The sequence below is a fragment of the Phyllobates terribilis genome, unplaced genomic scaffold (genome assembly GCF_046119375.1).
Source record: "Phyllobates terribilis strain yellow unplaced genomic scaffold, ASM4611937v1 Scaffold_1__5_contigs__length_1240528914, whole genome shotgun sequence".
NCBI classification, from domain to species: Eukaryota; Metazoa; Chordata; class Amphibia; order Anura; family Dendrobatidae; genus Phyllobates; species Phyllobates terribilis.
This window is the reverse complement of record NW_027362761.1, coordinates 799836347-799857649: the sequence shown is the minus strand read 5'-3', so window position 1 is coordinate 799857649 and position 21303 is coordinate 799836347. Positions and strand designations below refer to the sequence as shown.

Sequence of the window (21303 nt, the reverse complement as noted above, 5' to 3'; positions counted from 1 at the left end):
AACTGCACCCCTCAAAGTGCTCAAAACCACATACAAGAAGTTTATTAGCCTTTCAAATGCAAAGGAATTAAAGCAATGTGGAAGGAAAAAATGAACATTTTACTTTTTTTTTTCACAACATTGTTACTTTAGCCCCAATGTTTTTATTTTCACAAGGGTAACGGGAGAAAATTGAACCCAAAATTTGTTGTGCAATTTCTCCTGAGTACACCGATACCCCATATGTGGGTGAAAACTACTGTTTTGGTGCACAGCAAGGCTCGGAAGGGAAGGAGCACTGTTTGAATTTTTGAATACAAAATTAGCTGGAATCGAGAGGGGATGCCATGTCGCGTTTAAAGAGCCCCTGCTGTGCATAAATTAATTTATCTATTATTATTATTGTTTATTATTATAGCACCATTTATTACATGTCGCTTTACATGTGAAAACGAGTATACATAATAAAAAACAATTACAATAATCTTAGACCATACAAGTCACCGTCTGGTACATGAGGAGAGAGGACCCTGCGAGGGCTCACAATCTACAAGGGATGGGTGAGGATACAGTAGGTGGTGGCAGAGCTGATCGTGCAGTGGTATGGTGGAACGGTTGTTATTGTAGGTTGTAAGAAGAGGTAGGTCTTCCTTTTAAAGGTTTCCACGGTAGACGAGAGTCTGATATGTTGGGGTAGAGAGTTCCAGAGTAGGGATGCACGGGAGAAATCTTGTATGCTATTGTAGGAAGAGGAGATAAGAGGGGAGTAGAGAAGGAGATCTTGTGCGGATCGGTGGTTGCATGTAGATAAGTACCGGGAGACTAGGTCACAGATGTATATAGGAGACAGGTTGTGAATGGCTTTGTATGCCATGGTTAGGGTTTTGTACTGGAGTTTCTGGGCAATGGGGAGCCAGTGAAGGGATTGACAGAGGGGAAAGGCCGGGGAATAGCAAGGGGACAGATGGATTAGTCGGGCCGCAGAGTTTAGGATAGACCAACACATGTCAGTATGAGCAATCTGCTAATACACTGTACATTAAAATGGCTGCATATTGAATTACATTTTATGTTCACACAGTACAGCGCAGAAATTTGTCATTACTCCTCTAGTGATAAGCTGCATTACAGCTATGTGTGCCAGCTAAGAACTAAATGCAAGTGTGGGATTTCTGTTCCATTCTAGATTTATGAGACAGAAAAAAATAAACCACAGTAATTGTGATCTGACAGATATGATTCAGACTTAATATGTTTTTTTAATTGAACTTTATCAATGCAAGCTTCTGTATAATTTTAACAGTCTTAAAGGCCCATTTCAAGAAGCCGGTTTTCAGGAATGTATTGGCAATCACCCGACAAATGAGCAAAACACTCGTTTGTCAGGTGGTTGTATTGTTTTTGCTAGCATAAAAATGATCATTACCAGAAGCACAATATCCTGTGTGAATAGGACACGTACTGTCGATAACTATGATATTTTCTACGCAGAGAACAATCATCTGTGCACATACAATTCTGGCTTATCGATCTAAACAGAGCATTAAAGGGGTATTCCCATCTCCGAGATTCTATCACAATATGTAGTAGATGTAATAATAATAATATTAGCAAATACCTCCAATTAGAAATGTAGTATAGTTTTTCTGATTCGCTATGTCTCCTTTCTCATGCACAGGCATTGCAGGACCTTAGGTATCCATGATAATGACTACTGATATAATGACAGCTAGTTAGCTAGTTGCTAGTAGTCGTAACCATGGATACCTAAGGTCCTGCAATGCCTGCACATGAAGAAAGAGACATAGCGAATCAGAAAAACTATACTACGTTTCTAATTGGAGATATTTGCTAATATTATTATTATTATTACACCCACTACATATTGGGATAGGATCTTGGAGATGGGAATACCCCTTTAAACAACCATATCCTGGTTTTTATATAGCTGTATAAAATACCCTTGAGCAGCCTATACTATGGGCAGAAGATCACACTGCTGTGATAATATAAAGCACATACGTGTTAGCTAATTGCGGTGAAGAGATCAGATGCAGGTATCTGCGCATGTGTCGTCTGATTTACTGACCTTATAGCTGCTTCTGGGACCCGTAACGTGATCCAAGGCACCTGCCAGTCTTTGCTATAACTCACTAGTGCTTATTTATTGCTAAGATTACTAAAGTGGATGACTGTAACTTGTGTATGACCGCTATCTAACTGATGTATCGCGCTCCATCACATAACTGTACTCGGTTTCATATGTTTGTATGCCGACTGGTATTTTGAGCAGGCGGTATGTGTTGTCCCTTGTAGAGCTGCCTTGTTGATATTTTTATGTCATTTGGGCCTATTTACTTGCGTCCAAACATATTTAAGTTAAAAGGTAATTTACCTCTTACTAAATTATATTATTATAGAATTATATTAATATAGAATGATATATTTTTAAGTTAAAAGGTCAAAATGACATAAAAATATCAACAAAGCAGCTCTACAAGGAACAACTTGTACTGCCTGCTCAAAATACCAGAGTGCGATGGAGAAACATCAGTTAGATAACTGTCATACACAAGTCACGGTGATCCATTTTGTTAATTTATATGCACTCGTTTGTTTTCCTTTTTCTGGGGTTATGGTGTTTGATGTACCAATCAACCTACGTGGAAGACTGAAAAAAAAGCTATTAATGAGGATACTTACAGTTTTTTTTTTACAATTTCTTTTTTTTTCTTTTTGCCCTATTAGATTGTCATCCTCAGTGTCAGTATTGTGTAGCAAACCTTCATGACACAGGCAGTGTGTGTTTAAAGTGCCAATATGCCAGATACTTTTTTCTTGGGGATCGTTGTCTTCCAGAGTGTCCAGCAGGATTTTATGTCGAGGGAAGAATCTGTAAAGGTAAGATTCATTATTACTTTGTTAGAAAATCTGATAAATTAAGCCACTAAAACCACAATCAAGTATGACAGCTATTGTGTAATTTTTTAGCAAAGGTAGATTTTGTAATGTCAAACAATTCTCAAGTGAACATTTAAGAACATTTTATAACTCTGCTCCTACTGTATTAAACCCACATTCAAAGTGTATTAGAAATTATTAACCGTAAATTGAAAATTGAATTGGTAAATTGTATATATTTTTAAAGGGGTTGTCTTATGTTCTATGTTCATGAGTGCATTGCTTCTCAGCTTCCCGACTTCTTACTTGCAAGGGAGCTGTGTGCGCCTGAAGATTGACAGCTGTTATCACTAAAATGGTAGCACTGCTGGCCCAAACTGTGTGTTCTCCCATGTTGCATGCAGAGGCGTCTTTGTCTCTGCAACATTGGAGGAGCGCAGATCATACAGCAATCTGGTCGTTTCAGAGTGGTACTTTCATCCTATGTAGCAAAGAGTTTGAATGAGTCCTGCCTGGCTGCCACTGCTGATAAACTGCAAAAGTGGCTGGTAACCTAGGCAGCCAGCAGTAAACTACACAATTAAAAAAAAAAAAACATTCTTAAGAACAGTGATTTTTATTAAGACGTAAATTACAAAAGTTACTTGTTTTTACAAGCACTTTTTAACAAGGTGAGACAACCCCTTTAACTGTGCATTATATACAGATAGCTAGAGAGAGAGAGAGGGATGCATGAATTTAAAGGGAAAAAAATAATACGTAATCACACTGGAAAAACATTCTGGATTTATTTTAAATAGCTGTTTTGTCTTCCTGCATCTAGGATTCTTGTGATTAAATCCTTATGTTTTCTACAGGTTGTCACCTGTCCTGTAAAGCCTGCAGCGGCCCAGGCCTAAACTTATGCACATCTTGCGAGGATGGTCTTGTTTTGTCTCACAATGGGATGTGTACACAGTCATGTGTCCAAGGATACTACCGTGATGGAAATGTATGCAAAGGTATGTATGTGAGTCAGCTTGAGTCTTGCCAGCAGATAATGCTACATTCTTGGCATTTTCATACAGGAGTTTGAAGCTTTTCATAGTGACAGTATCATTGGGCTTAGATTTATATTGAGTAATTACTCCAGTGCTTGGAAAGTTCATGAAATTTTAGCTAAATTAAATATACTAGCATTCCTAAGAGATTTCAATTTTGAAACATTTTTAAGCTCACACTGATGACAAAGTATTGCAGTTATTTTTTGCAGGTAATGCTACTAAATAATTTTGTGTTTGTGCAGTGATGTATTGTATAAAAATTGAATATAAGCAGCCATACACTTTAGATAAAGTCAATCAATTTTAGCAGCATTGGAAAACATCTGATTTTCATTCGGGGCCACCTTATACTCCCTTGTCAGGGATTTTAGGGTCAGAAAGAAAGATCAACAGAAGGATCAATCTATTTGATCTCTGGGAAGGTAAGCCGCCATCATTGGCGTCTGGCAGCAACTCTCCTCCCATTGAGTGTATATGTTTATATGGGCATCCAACAGCTATCTCATTAAGGAGCCCCAAACAGCATACAGAGTGACCTTACATATGCTTTAGGGACTTTTCAGATTCCACTAACTCCTGACAGCATCCAAAAATGTCCAAACAGTATATCGGAGCATTTAAAACTGGCAAGAAACAATGATTTTGACTTATATCCTCCTTTTATTATTTGAAGGTCTCAATCCCATATATTGCATAAAAACATTAGTAAGTTTCTCGCATGTCAGTTCAGTCCACTCAATAACTTCTTTATACGACCTGTGATGTCTATAATCATTTAGTCTTCAGACACCATTCTGCTGGTTGTTACATTTCTGCATATAATACCGGTATCCTTAAGAGCTGTGAAATTTTTTGCTTTTCTTAATTTAAAAAACTTTTAGCTACAAGTTGTAACTTTAAGTATTTTACACATAACAGAGCCATTATACAGGAGGATATAGTAAATGGTAAATGCATTTACTTACTGTATGGATCTCGTTGCAGTCTGGTGCAGCAATGTTTCGAAAGGATAATACTATATTATGTGGTTTCTAATGGAGCATGCAAGTCACTTTGGATAAGTCTCTATGATGTTTCCATATCTTGTCACTGGGATTTTTCCCCATTCCTCAAGACAAAACTGCTCCAGCTCCTTCAAATTAGAAGGTTTCCTCTGGTGAACAGCAATCTTCAAGTCTGACCACAGATTCTCAATTGGATTAAGGTCCGGGCTTTGACTAGGCCACTTCAAAACGTTCACACGTTTCCCTTTAAACCACTCGAATGTTGCTTTAGCAGTATGCTTTGGGTCATTGTCTTGTTTGTAGATCTCCTTGGTCTTCATGATGTTGTTTGGTTAGTGGTGTCTCTTGCTTTCTTAATGGTTTTGCAGCCTCTGTGGCCTTTCAGAAAAGGTGTGCATATACTGACAGACCATGTGACACTTAGATTGCACACATGTGGACTTCCTTAAGCATGTGACTTATGAAGGTAACTGCTTGCGTGAGAATTTTTTAGGAGCTTTATAGCAAATGGGGTGAATACATATGCACATGCCAATTTTTAGTTATTTGATCCCATAAATTTATTTTATGCCTATATTTTTCTCTCTTCACTTTGCGAACTTAGACAATTTATAGCTGATGCATCACACACAAATTGGATTACAAAGATATTTAATCACAGGTTGTAGTGTAACAAAATCTGTAAAAAGCCAAGGGGGGGAGGGGTGAATAATTTCACAAGCCACTGTATTAGCACAAAGTACTTTAAGACATGAGTAGGACGCTATACCATGAGCTTGTTAGTATAAGAATAAACATATTCCCATATATACCCTCCCCTTATTCCCCTGTGTATCAATAGAGATGGAGATAAAAGACAACTTCTTAAACTTTTCCCTTGGGTGACTTCAATAAAGGACATAGTATTGTTAGCTAGAAGGTTATTTCTGCTAAGAAGATTTTTTTTGCCTCTGAGAACAGTGCAATCTATTGTGAGAAATGAAGACTTCTATTTGTTACTGAGAAACCTTTTTTTAGATTTGTTCCTTAAACTGCAGCGTCCTTCTGTGAACCATGAGTTCCGAAACACCTCTAGATTGGCATTGAGAAATGTAGAGTATAAATACAAGGGGAACAGCCAAGTCTTACAGCGGTGAAAGACAAACTATGAATTTCATCACGCGGAGCCAGTTTCAGCAAAGATTTAGATTACCAGTGGATGACTTATGAAAGGCTGCAATAATTGTATTTGCTATATGACTGGAGATAATTGTTAAGTGTGTTTCTTGGCAACAGTAAAAAGAAGGTGATCGCTCGGCTGATCTATTAGTTGAGTTTTTATAATAAAAAGTCTTAACTCTGAGTGAAAGGAATTAATTTAGAAGTGATGTAATAATGTAGGTAAGGCTAGAATATGAATTAAAAGCACCTACATTGTGATACCAAGCTGTAGCTGGGTGCCATCAAATTATGTTCAGGTACAGATATGATATTCTACATCTTTTTTTTATATGTTTGCATATACTCCCATTGTATATACAACCACTAAATGGACACTCTCCCATCCAGAAATGCTATTTACCCGGAGGTTTAGGTTTTATCTGCAGGTAAGGTTGCATTACTGGACCAGCGGCTAGAGCGTTAATATTAAGTTATAGCCTCCCTGCAGCTGCTAGCTTCCAGTCATTGGAGTGGTGCAATGAGCGTTTCCAGTCACCGACTGTCTGCAGTGAGCACACTGTAATCACTCCCCAGCACTCTGAATGACAGCCTGCAACACACACACAGTCAGTCAAACTGTCGGGGAGCGAATTACAGTCACATCCACTATGTTGTGATCGGTGACTGTAACATCTCCCTGCTTGCCCCAATATCTAGAGGCAAGCAGCTGCAGGGAGGATAGAACTTAATTTTCTCCATGTAGCTGCTGCTTCAATATGGCAGCCTAACATGATTTTAAGAGAATTTACCTGCAGATTAACCCTACATCTGCAGATTAATATAGTTTCCAGACATTTATTATTATAAATGATAGACATTTGTATACAGGTTTAATATATATTCCTAATGACTGAGGATGCTATCCATCTCATGACATTTGTATCTTTTCCTTTGTGCAGCATGTAACAGGCAGTGTTTAACGTGTGGCTCAGCGGAAGGATGTACTGCATGCAAAGACCCAAAGAAGGTTCTCCTGTTTGGAGAGTGCCAATATGAAAGCTGTACACAGCAGTACTATCTAGATTACACTAGTGGTACATGCAAAGGTAAGAGAAAACGTGGCTAGTTCAGGAACTTCTTACATACCTGACCAGAGGTTGGATATCTGGACTGTACCGTCTGTATTTAAGTGACTTAGTGTCTCCCGTGGCTATATACACAATAGATCACTTACTGAGCTGACATTTGATAAAACTCACAGGTAGAAGATAGAAAGAACCGCTTAAAAACTATAGTCCAAATTTTACAGCGAGGCTGAGGGCTTAGAGAAAAGTCTATCTGCCTAATGAATGTGTGTGATGGGATTAGTGCTGAAAAATACCAGTTTTCATGAAATAATGATTAAAGAGGAACTTTCCCAAAATATTTCAAGTTGAACTGGACACATGATGTAATAGTGGATGCAGAGTGGAATAAAACTTTTTTTTTTTTTTTTAAATTTTATTTTGCCCCTCCATTGCGGAGATATTAGCAATCAAAGTATTGGCACATAATGAGTTAACTTTTAAGTCCAAATAGGTGTCATCAGATAGCAACTCATACAGGGAGAAGTGTATGCCCCCAGTGAAAAGTATCTAATAATACCCACTTGAACTTAAAGGAAAGTTAACCCATTAGGTGCTAAATGATTGCTAAAATCTCCGCAACAAAGAGGGGAAAAAAAAAATAAAAATAGACATATTCCCCTCTGCAACCACTATTACATCCTTCGTCCAGTCCTACATGAAAAATTTGGTGAACGTTTCTCTTTAAGCACATTATACAAAATTGAAGATTTACAACTTACTGGCTGCCCAAAGAGGAAAATTCAGTTTGTGGAATAAAGTAATTTGATGTAATCCCCTAGAGATGTGAAAGGTTATGATTCCACATCTCACAACACATTCTTTCAGACTCAATTGTCACACTTTTGACCTGTGTTGTCTGCTTGGAGGCTTACAATAAGAAAGCACAGCAGCACACTGTAAGGGCCAAGACATATGCAAACACATAGAACATAAGAGCTAAACCGCATCGTTGCTAAATAAAATGTACTTACAAAAAATTAAGGCTCTTAGCGCATAAATTGGCCAATTCATGTATGCCCATCAACCACAACAAGGTAGCCTCCGCATGATGGGTATCTATCCTCCTAAACATGCCTCTCTTGGGCTATAAGCCTACAAATTTAAGTGGGCAGGTAGAAACCAACACTAATTAAAAGCACCCTTGGGCTGATGGGTGGAGTGCAGAGTCAGAAAAGGAGTCATACAAAACCTCCATGGTAAACTGCAAGAAAACAAAAAACCTGACCAGCACCTCCATATAGTGTGAACAGGTGCACGCTCCAATGACTGCATAACATACAATTAGAAAGCACAGCAGCACACTGTAAGGGCCAAGACATATGCAAACACTGAGAACATAAGAGCTAAACCGCATCATTGCTAAATAAAATGTACTTGCAAAAAATGAAGGCTCTTAGCGCTTAAATTGGCCAATTCATGTATGCCCATCAACCACGACAAGGTAGCCTCTGCTTGATGGATATCTATCCTCCTAAACATGCCTCTCGCGGTTTAGCTCTTATGTTCTCAGTGTTTTCATAGGTCTTGGCCCTTAGAGTGTGCTGCTGTGCTTTCTTATAGTATGTTATGCAGTCATTGGAGCGTGCACCTGTTCACACTATATGGAGGTGCTGGTCAGGTTTTTTGTTTTCTTGCAGTTTGCTTGGAGGCACAATCACATATTTTAGAAAAAAGACATTATTAGCCAATTTGTAACCGTATGCCAAACATCACCATTTGCATTTTTGTAATTAGAGAAGCACTCCCGTCAAAGTTTTTATCCTCTTAATATATTGAAGTCATCATACTATATGACACTGTGTACTTAGTATTGCTCATTTTGCCTTTCTACCCAGCTAATTCTTCTCTTTTCTGTGTAGAAACAGGAAGTCTCTTGTCCCTGCATTTATCATCACCCTCTTAAACTGCTCCCATCCCCCCCTGCCAGGGACTTTTGCAGTGACTTATGACTCATACGGGGAAAATTGACCTCCTGTTTCTACATAAAGCTTAGAAAGATTCAGCTAGTCAGTTTTTAATCACGCGATGTCATAGACCTAATAGAAAAGAGAAGAATTAGCTGGGTAGAAAGGCAAAATAAGCAATTGTAAGTACACAGTGCTGTATAATATGGTGATTGTAATATATTAAGAGGATACAAATTTTCATGGGAGTGCTTCTTTAAGTAAATGAAAGCTCACCACAGCTACTTTAGTGAAAATTATGACTACATGTCTTGCTAAAAATTTAGGGTGCTAAGAATTGTAAGATCTGCAAAAAACTCTCTATGCCATTAAAAAGGGTGCTGACCTTCTCCATAATGACTTCTGCATATACCCATTGCCATTTGACTACGGATTTCAACTTTACCACAATATCAAATAATTCAAACATTCACAGGAGACCTATCTGATCAATTGGTGGAGTCGATGAATCATATGCATAGAATCGAAGAATGTAAAACCATCTTTATCCATTGTTACATGGTGAAGAAACCTTCACAAGAAGCATATAATCTTATAGCCTATTTCTGGCTAATGGACTTTTTCTGGTCATCACTTCCTAACTGACGGTGGTGGGGTGGGTAGCTGTCTTACTGCATGGACCCCGCTCCCACTGATCCTCTGAATGACATGGCTGATTTTCCTTGTGCACGGTGCTCCAGGCCACCCACTGTGCTGGAAAACTGCAGCATAGCTCCATGCAAGTGAATGGATGGCCTCTGTTGCATTTTCAGGAGTATCCCTGAAATGATTTAACATTATAAAATAAATAGTTCCGTTGCTGTTACGTTCAGCACATTGATGTTACTGTTTATATTGATGGTTATGAAGCATTTTCCAGGCTTATTCATCTTTCAACATTAGAAGTTTGTATTACAAAATTCTCTTTCCTCCTATTATCACCGGCCCCTGCCTTTGAGCACATTTCACCAAACAAGAGACCCCAATCCACTTTTATTCAGCACAAGGGGGGTTTACCACTGAACTCAGACATACTGAATCGATCAGATACAGCTGTAAGGATGAGCATAGCCCAGGAGTGCACATTTTATTTCTTTTACCTTCATGTGATTTTTTGTGAAATAAAACCATGCTCAAGTTAATTTTTTTGTATTAAAGACAAGCAATCCATCTTAGATTCTTTATCTTTTGTTTTTTTTTCTTCTCACATCCACAATTGCTACCTAGTTAAATCTTAAATGTAAAGCATGCCTAACAGTAGATTTACACATTAACCAATGAAGTGCTGGCGTCTACACCTGCAGAATGGTAATGGTATATATAGATAATAGTGCCATCTTGGGGTGTAAATTAGTACTACATTCCAGTGATAAAATCATAAGGCTGTACCAAACTGACCATTTTCTCAGTGTTGAATCTGAATACAAATTGTATATGTAAATACATATATCACTAAAAAAAAATCACTTGATGAGGCTGGTGTACTTACTTTGAAGATCAATGTAAGAATGTCTTTATAATCGTTTTTGAAAGTTTTCTTGCTCAAGAAGTACACCAGTTTCATTGGGTCTTAGATATCTGTGTAATATTGTATGCATTGTATGTGGTAAAGCTGGTCACAGAGCCTCTTTAGGTAATTTCTGGTCTAACTTAACACCTGCGCACTCACTACTGGCTGGTAGACTCTCTCATTATTAACTGTACATGGGGACCATTTGGGAATGTTGCAGCTTGGCTGACATTTTTCTTTTCACAACTGTATTTCAGCTTATCTATTAACACATGGTATGGTACCATTTGTACTTCTTATCTTAAAAGCCCACAATGCCCATTATGTGCCTAGAGGTAAGATTTATCCTTGTGGAGAGTGACATGCCGGACATGCCAGGGTAAGGGGACTATAGGCGATGCAATGCTTTTCTTGGAAATTAAATATGCAAATTGTCTCTATGGAGAGGAAAAGGACTTCAACTCTATTACCACCTCTTGGAAGTAGCAATCCTAAAAGTCAATATCGAGCCTTTAGCAAGCCTTACCACATGACTTAAAATAAAAGTCAAACCAGAATTACAATTAGTAGACAAGTATTTCAGGCTGTTGCTCCTCCTCAGTGCAAAGCATGGCTGTATGAGAGGCCTTGGGCATGTCACTCTCCACAAGGAGAAACATTACTCCTTAAACCTGAGTCAGAGGTCGTCTTTCATACAGCCAAATCATATCTCATGCTTTGTACTGAGTAGGGGCAGCACCACGAAATACATGTCTGCAAATTGAGATTCTGGTTTGGCTTTTATTTTAAGGCATGTGGCAAGGCTTGTTAAAGATTCGATATTGACTTTTAGGATTGCTACTGCCAATAGGTGGCGCTAGAGTTGCATCTGAAGAGGCAATTTGCATTATGTGTCATTCAGGTGTATGTTTGGTCTGCAGACAATTTGGATATGACTTTTGCCAGTTCACTTTTGTGTAATTGATCTTTTTTTTCCCATTCAGAATGTGACTGGAGCTGTAATTCATGCAAAGGCCCTCTGAACACAGACTGCTTGCAGTGCATGGACCAGTACACTTTACATAATGGCGCCTGCCTCGAGCACTGCCCTCCCTCATATTACAAGCATGGGGACACTTGCAGAGGTTGGTGTCTATCTTGGGTTTCTTGTTTTAACTCTTGACAATAGTATTGATTTCTAGCAATTTATTAGTAAACTGGAACCGTGCATCTCTATGGGTATAATTCATTTTCTGTAGAATATATAGCTTTAACATATTCCTATCTGCAATTTTGGGAAAGCCATTTAGGCTAGGGCTACAGTACGACACAAATTCATGATTTAATGTAAAATGATGGCATTACAGTGGCTTAAATATTTTTATGGAAAAAAAAGTTACTAGCAGCTTTTATACTGTGCAGCATTACACTGTGTTCCAAATTATTATGCAAATAATATTTTCTCAGATTTTCCCAAATTACCTATATGAATTGCAGTCATTGTAATTTTCCAGTCAAATAACTATTAGAGTACAATTGAAAGGTTTTTGTACAAACTGCCTATGATAACAGTATATTTTTAAAAAAAATAAACTCAAACTGCATTCAAAATGCATGTTCCAAATTATTATGCACAGCAGAGTTTTCAACCTTTTCATTTTAATAAAGAACAAAAAAATGGTCATTTTTGAAATTATAAGCATTAGCAGGTTATTACAAACTGAAATCAAACAGTTTTCAACTCAAAACTTTATTCTAGGTGATGTTACATTTGCACATAGGACCCCTTGTTCGAAAGGAGCTTCTGAACTCTCTCGTCCATTGAATTTGTCAGGTTTTGGATGGTTTCTGCTTTAATTGTTTTGCATGAGGACAGAATACCCTCCCAGAGCTGTTGCTTAGATGTGAACTGCCTCCCGCCATCATAGACACTCCTTTTGATGATGCTCCAGAGGTTCTCAATGGGGTTGAGGTCAGGGGAGCATGGGTGCCACACCATAAGTTTGTCCCCTTTTATGCCCATAGCAGCCAGAGATGCAGATGTGTTATGTGCAGCATGAGACGGGGCATTATCATGCATGAAATGATCTCGATGGTCCAGATGGATGGAGTGGAGGATGGCTGGTTGATGGACACCCCATGCAAACACGGCTACGGCGCTAACAAGGAGGAGGTGGAGAATTGTTTTGGGCTGGAATCATGGGGAGAGAGATTGTCAGCCCTTTTAGGATCCCTTAAGGGTTAAAGATGAACTCCATAATGTATGTTGAGTTTCTCAAACAGCACTTCCTTCCATGGTTCAAGAAGAAGAACCGTGCATTCCTCAGCAAGATCATTTTCATGCATGATAATGCCCCGTCTCATGCTGCACATAACACATCTGCATCTCTGGCTGCTATGGGCATAAAAGGGGACAAACTTATGGTGTGGCCCCCATGCTCTCCTGACCTCAACCCCATTGAGAACCTCTGGAACATCATCAAAAGGAGTGTCTATGATGGCGGGAGGCAGTTCACATCTAAGCAACAGCTCTGGGAGGGTATTCTGTCCTCATGCAAAACAATTGAAGCAGAAACCATCCAAAACCTGACAAATTCAATGGACGAGAGAGTTCAGAAGCTCCTTTCGAACAAGGGGTCCTATGTGCAAATGTAACATCATCTAGAATAAAGTTTTGAGTTGAAAACTGTTTGATTTCAGTTTGTAATAACCTGCTAATGCTTATAATTTCAAAAATGACCATTTTTTTGTTCTTTATTAAAATGAAAAGGTTGAAAACTCTGCTGTGCATAATAATTTGGAACATGCATTTTGAATGCAGTTTGAGTTTTTTATTTTTTTAAAAATATACTGTTCTCATAGGCAGTTTGTACAAAAACCTTTCAATTGTACTCTAATAGTTATTTGACTGGAAAATTACAATGACTGCAATTCATATAGGTAATTTGGGAAAATCTGAGAAAATATTATTTGCATAATAATTTGGAACACAGTGTAGACTCAGAGTGTACACGTTACATATATACTATAGTTGAATCTTGTCTTGCTACCATTTTACAACATGACTGGGAGTGATAGGTAATCCATGATTTAGTCCGTGTGCCGATTGATTCATGATAAAGATGTATGTTTTTCTTCTCATTTTTATTATCTACATGACACATTAATGGACTGTATGTGTTTTTACTTACCAAAATCTTTTTTTGCCAAGTGAGTGTTTCAGTATTTTGTTTGTAGAAAATCATCCTGGATTTTTATTCGAGCTCAGGGTATACAATGTGTTTGGTGAATCAGCACCTCTTGTGTGAACAGCGCCTCAGCTTGAATCCTGAGTACAGCTGTCAGGTTACCTCTGGTAGTGATTTCATGGTAGAGTAGAGAATAAGGCTTCCCACGTTGCTTTTTCTTACCTAGCAAAGAAGAAAAGTTACGTTTAATTACCTGTAGATAATGTCTCTATATGTACATAGAATAGAGTAGAACAAAACGGGAGGGAGTATTCTTAGTGGGGGAGTTATCTGTGGATAAAGTGGTACAATATATCATTGTAGTATAGAATCATTTTCACTCAAATTTAATATTTAGAACATTTTATTTTGTTTCAGCTATGTTTGCACATTATCCATAAGACACATACCTTTTCAAAGCATAGTTGCCAGTATGCTTTTCCATCAGCTGCTCTGTATTCTACACCACAGCTTCTCTTTTCTATGTGCCAAACATTACTTCTTTAGTCTTCCTATGTATCAGACCAAACACGTTTCCACCACAAAAGTCTGTACATTTATGCCCCCATCCCAGGGCCCCTTTGAAACACCCCTCAAGTGATCCGGAACACCACCAAAATGCTCATCTTGAGGCATGATTTTGTTGAGCCCCTTTCCTTTTTGGGATCCAGTTGGCCAGTATGCAGTACAATTCCCGGTGTTCAATTTCAATTCTATTTTTTTACCAGTTCTTTTACTTTACAGGCCACTCATTTTCTATTTTTCTTATGTGCTGGATTAAACTTACCTTAAACTTACAGACTTTTCTCATGTGGGCGTACTTCTCACAGTAATACATGGTGGATGTGACGTATGTGCATTCAGGTTGCTGTTTACTCACCAGCTTTCATGTATCAGCGCATAAAAAAATCCTATTATGATTTCCCCTTCACAAGGGTCATATGCTTTCCTCTCCATCTACAGCTTGCGTTGCCCTCTTTTAATTCTTTCCCCCCTCTCCACACTCTGCTTTGCTCTCCTGTATTCTTGCTGTTATTACTACTTTCTCATATACTAAGAAAAGGGAAGAGAAGAGTAGAGTGAGATGTCAGATCCCGGAAGTGTGCTCTAACCAATTTTTGTCAGATTTTGCAGACCGAGGTGATAAACTGTGCACACAAAATAGTAGAAAATATATATAATTAATTAATTTGAAAGATGATTAGTTTTAGATGTATAAATCAAATGAACAATAAAAAAAAATCCATATTAAGGTGCACATATCCTTTATAGTTGTCAAAAGTAGAAATGATGTGGGTCTCCAGAAAGGACTAGCTTGAATTAATATTGTTTGCAGCAGTTGGTCTAGAACAGGGATGTCAAACTCAAATACACAGAGGGCCAAAATGAAAAGCTTGGACTCAAGCTGCGGCCCAACCCTGATATTTATTATGAAATTGTCTACAATTGAGGAAGTTTTTCCTCATCATCAAATATAACAATAAACTTTTTCATATGGAAACAAACTTAAAGTGCTTGTCCCACGAACAAAGTACATTTTAATTAATAGATCTTAGAATAAAATATTGGAATAATATGTTATGTAAGAGCAGTAAAAAGCATATGGCCCAATGGCCTAATTTAAATATGAATAACACAGGATAAAAAACCTTATATAATACAATATGATGCAAACAAAAGTGCCCCCAAACACAGTATGATACCCCCACAGTAATTCCTCCACTGTACCCTCCACATGCTGGGTATGATGACCCTACTGTATCCCCCTCATCCCCACCCCGATAAAGTATGTTGACCCCATCACAGTATGATTCTCCAACTGTATTCCCCACACTGCCCTCCATACAGTATAAAGGCCACAAAAAGTGCTCCATACCGTGTAATGCGCCCCACAAAGTATAATGGGCCCCACTTAGTCCTCCATACAGTATAATGGGCCCCACATAGTCCTCCATACAGAATAATGGGTCCCACATAGTACTCCATACAGTATAATGGGCCCCATATAGTGATCCATACAGCATAATGGGCCCCATATAGTGCTCCATACAGTATAATATGCCCCACATAGTGCTCCATACAGTATAATGGCCTCACATAGTGCTCCACACAGTATAAAGAGCCCACATAGTGCTCCATACAGTATAAATGGGCACACATAGTGCTCCATACAGTATAATACGCCCCACATAGTGCTCCATACAGTATAATGCTCCCCACATAGTCCACCATACAGTATAATATGCCCCACATAGTCATACATATAGTATAATGTGACCCATATAGTGCTCTATACAGTTTTTTTGGTCCCCATATAGTGCTCCATACAGTATAATGGGCCCCATATAGTGCTTCATACAGTTTTTTTGGTCCCCATATAATGCTCCATACAGTATAATGGGCCCCATATAGTGCTCCATATAGTATAATGGGCCCCATATAGTGCTTCATACAGTATGAGCCCCATAAAGTGCTCTATACAGTATAATGGGCCCTATATAGTGCTACATACAGTATAATGGGCTCCATACAGTATGAGCCCCATATGGTGCTACATACAGTATAATGGGCTCCATACAGTATGAGCCCCATATGGTGCTACATACAGTATAATGGGCCCCATATAGTGCTACATACAGTATAATAGGTCCCACATAGTGCTCCATATAGTATAATAGGTCGCACATAGTGCTACATATAGTATAATGGCCTCACATAGTGCTCCACACAGTATAAAGAGCCCACATACTGCTCCATACAGTATAAACGGGCACACATAGTGCTCCATACAGTATAATAGCCCCACATAGTCCTCCATACAGTATGATGTGCCCCACATAGTCCTACATATAGTATAATGGGCCCCACAGTCCTCCATACAGAATAATGGGCCCCACATAGTCCTCCATACAGAATAATGGGCCCCACATAGTCCTCCATACAGTATAATAGCCCCACATAGTGCTCCATACAGTATAATGTGCCCCACATAGTCCTCCATACAGTATAATGTGCCCCACATAGTCCTCCATACAGTATAATGTGCCCCACATAGTCCTCCATACAGTATAATGTGCCCCACATAGTCCTACATACAGTATAATGTGACCCATATAGTGCTTCATACAGTTTTTTGGTCCCCATATACTGCTCCATACAGTATAATGGGCCCAATATAGTGCTTAATACAGTATAATGGCTCCACATTGTCCTCCATACAGTAGAATATATAATAATAAAAAATAAATAGTTACCTCTGCAAGTTCCCCCGCTGCTCCGGTTTCTTCATGGTGTCTTCAGATCTTCTGCACATGACGGTACAGCAGGCGTGTTGTAATGACGACATTGCGCCTATTGCACTGTGACATCAAACGCAGAGGGGGAATGATGGGAGAGGGAGAATCAGCTGACGCCCCGTCCTCAATCATTGCTTTCAAGTGGATGCCGAAATAGTTAAAATGCGATGCCGGACGGGTGACCGGCGTTGCGGGCCGGCCAAATAAAGTCGGGGGACCCGTCTGGTGTCGCTGGCCAAATATACTGGGTGGACCCGCCCAGCGACGCGGGCCGTATATACTCACCCTGCGGGCCAGAATTTGACATATGTGGTCTAGAGCAAATGCATGCATTTTATGATAATCTATTGAGATTAACATTATTCTGACTAAGACCATTTAGACATACATTAAGTAAAAATATATACTCTAGACGTGGATTAGAATAATTTGTTGTTTTAATGAGTGTTAACGTCACATTCATTTTGAGTTCCAGCAGTTTGCATCCGTATCATTTCATGGCCCTCTCCTTCTTGCTCGCTGTATATTTGACAACTAGAGCAACCTCTTCTATAAAGCCAACGCACTTGAAATTGAATTTGCATACATATATTTACTGCACGGAGAAGTTATGGTGCTCCCTTTTTTAGAAATAAACATGAAATACTAGATTCATAGACATTTTTACCTCCTGCGGAAATAATCCAGGCTGACTGGCAATCTATTATTTATTAACTCCTTACTGATGACCTTTTACAATGTACTCCTTCCTTCCCCGCTTCCTGCCTGGCCATGAGATAATCAGGTCATCACCATCCCCTATATAAATATTAATGTGTCCTACTGTCATCTAAATTCTCATTTCTTCACTTCTTCTCTATTATTTTCATTCATCTTAACATCCTCTGCATATGACTATTGCTGCTTTGTATATTTATCATTTTTGAATCTGCTTAAGTTCTGCTTCGTTCTGGTCTCCTCCCCGAGTTGTTTTTCGTGTTGGTTGTGAATACATCCCTCGTGGGCTCTAATAATAATCATAGTAATCATATGCTGTCGTCTTGTTATGTGAGATCCATGTTAAAACTTGAGGTTGTTCCATCAGTGTACTAGTCATAGGTTCATTAAACGTGTAGAATGCCAAGAAATGTTCCAGGGCATGCTTCATTTTTCTAAGCATTTAACTAAATAGTTTAAAAGACCCATTAAATCCAGTCCTAATAAATATTGCAGTGTGGTGCACCCTGGTCCTAGTGCTGATTTATCTGTTAAATGTATTCATAAGGCTTCATACATCAGACTGGCCCCTTTGGGTGACATATGACATCTGAGCCTTCTGTCAGGTATTATTTTGGACTTACACCTCTAATGGCAGGTTAAGAGGCAGAGATTTTCACTGCCTATATTCATTTTTCCAGATGCTTTTTTGTTATACTTTTTGTTGTGAGCATGTTGCATGGTCCAGGTGGACCTACTGCGCAAATCTGGGTAAAATCTTCAAGGGAATTTGTCAGCAGGTGTTTCCTATGTGATCTAACAGTAGCATGAGGTTAGGAAAGAGACACTGATTCAAGCAATGCATCACTTAGCTTAATGGATGCAGTTGTTATGATAGTATCACAGTTTTCTCTGCTGCAGATATAGCAGAGTTCAGTTGTTGAACTGTGTATAACTCCGCCCACACCACAGCAGCATAGTGACATAGGGCAGCTAATCAGTGCTAGGGGTGTGGTTGGACTAGGAGGCCCAAGACAGCTTGTCCTGTACTGATAATCTCCTGCTGATAAAACACTAATTGTATTGAAACAGCAAAACACAGCCTAGAAAGTGACACATCACTGTAATCAGAGTCTCTCCCCCCTACGTCAGCAAATACCTGATGACAAATTCTCTTTAATCTGATCCTCATAATAGTCATATCACACACATGTCATTTCCTTTCTTGTAGAATGGACTTTATATAGTTATATATTTCTATATTGCAGAGTGCGGAATACACTGTCACTTCTGTGTTGATCATAATCACTGTAATCAGTGCAAAGCCCCATTTTATCTGTTAGATGGACAGTGCGTCAAGGAGTGCGGTCAAAAGCACACTGTGTTCCACTCTAGCCGGACGTGCCATTGTAAGTAGACTGAAGCCAAATGACATAATAATTTCTTACTAATTTTGATAAATTATTTTATTTTAATCTTGATGAATCCCTTTTATAGCCTGCCATTCTGGATGTCTGGAATGTGACCATTCCCAGCATTGCAAAATATGCGACAATAGAACGTTTTTAAAGAATCATCACTGTGTGCATCATTGTGGACATGGTTTCACAGGGAACAGTAAAACAAGGAGATGTGAAGGTGAGCAATAAGAAACGTGTTTGATTCTTTTGTAATTGAGTGGTCTTGTCATTATCCATTACTGGTCACCTGCATCCACATTTATGTAGTGCTGATTTATTGTGTGCCACACAGCGGATAGATAGATTATTCTCTATATTATTTATAATACTAAAATGAAATGTTCTTCACTACATTTGCTCTCAGCCAGTGGTTTTATGTAGAAAGCTTCACAACTATAAATTATACTCATAAAAAGGTACTATAGTCACTCACCTTAAAATCTCATAGGCAAATTTTAATGTTATTCACAATAACAAGGTCACTAACAAAAACAAGAATTTTGTAGAGGAATGATCAACACTTTGTTCAATATGGTCATAGACGTATAGTGGGGAAAATAAGTATTTGATACACTGCCAATTTTGCAAGTTTTCCCATCTACAAAGAATGTAGAGGACTGTAATTTTATCACAGGTACTCTACAACTGTGAGAGACAGAATCTAAAAATAACAACCAGAAAATCACATTGTATGATTTTGACATAATTGAATTGCATTTTATTGCATGAAATAAGTATTCGATCACCTACCAACCAGCAAGAATTCTGGCTCTCACAGACCTGTTAGTTTTTCTTTAAGAAGCCCTCCTACGCTAAACTTATTACCTGTATTAATTGCACCTGTTTGAACTCGTTACCTGTGTAGAGATCGTACTCACTTGGGTGCGATGGGAGGAAAACAGTCGGCATGTTCCTTTAAATGTCCATAATGGTTTATTTGCTTCATAAACCGGTCAAAAGCAAAATGCAAACAAACAGCCTTTAGTGCAGGCAAAAACAAAGAAAACAGTCCTTTTAGCAAAGTCTCTGGTTAGCCAGCGCTGTGGTCACACAAGCTGGTAGGCATCCAGTACACGGCTCAGTCTGGAGACAATCAAACACAGGAGGCCTTCTCCCTCCAGACACACAGAACATGTGCCAAACAAACAGCCTCCATTTTATAGGCTGATAACCACACCCAGAGGTGAGGTATGTGGATAGCTGGACCCGCCTATCTCTCCTAGCTGCCCGTAACCTGGCTCCCAGGTGCACCAAACGATCCTCTTAGTTCCTATGTGCACTAGAGAAACACTCCGGGTTACATCACAGAGGACAGCCACCTCTGAGACACATACCTCCCATCGACTATGCGACCATTAGCCACCTTACACCTGTATAAAACACACCTGTCCACACACTCAATCAATCACACTCCAACCTCTCCAACATGGCCAAGACCAAAAGCTGTCTAAGGGCACCTGGGACAAAATTGTAGACCTGTACAAGGCTGAGATGGGCTACAGGACAATAGGCAAGCAACTTGGTAAGAAAGCAACTGTTGGCACAATTATTAGAAAATGGAAGGAACACAAGATGACTGTCAATCTTCTTGGTCTGGGGCTCCATGCAAGATCTCGCCTCGTGGAGTAAGAATGATTCTGAGAAAGGTCAAGAATCAGCTCAGAACTACATGGGAGGACCTGGTCAATGACCTGAAGACAGCTGGGAATACAGTCTCAAACATTACCCTTAGTAACACACTACACCGTCATGGATTAAAATCCTGCAGGTCATGCAAGCTCACTCCAGCACATGTCCAGGCCCGTTTGAAGTCTGCCAATAACCATCTGGATAATCCAAAGGAGGCATGAGAAAAGATCATGTGGTCAAATGAGACCAAAATAGAAATTTTTAGTATCAACTCCACTCGCCGTGTTTTGAGGAAGAAGAAGGATGAGTACACCCCCAAGAACACCATCCCATCCGCAAAGCATGGTGGGTGAAACATCATAGTTTAGG

At 39.0% G+C, this 21303-nt stretch overlaps 1 protein-coding gene across 1 annotated transcript in view; it reads left to right on the top strand.

Moving 5' to 3' along the window:
* FRAS1 (Fraser extracellular matrix complex subunit 1) overlaps nucleotides 1-21303 on the top strand; it is a 626357-nt gene that overhangs the window by 410307 nt on the left and 194747 nt on the right. Inside the window, exons 21-26 of the mRNA XM_073637084.1 lie at nucleotides 2728-2880; nucleotides 3738-3881; nucleotides 7027-7173; nucleotides 11631-11771; nucleotides 19114-19254; nucleotides 19343-19483. Coding sequence (XP_073493185.1) covers nucleotides 2728-2880; nucleotides 3738-3881; nucleotides 7027-7173; nucleotides 11631-11771; nucleotides 19114-19254; nucleotides 19343-19483 — 867 coding nt within the window. The remainder of the gene's footprint in view (nucleotides 1-2727; nucleotides 2881-3737; nucleotides 3882-7026; nucleotides 7174-11630; nucleotides 11772-19113; nucleotides 19255-19342; nucleotides 19484-21303) is intronic.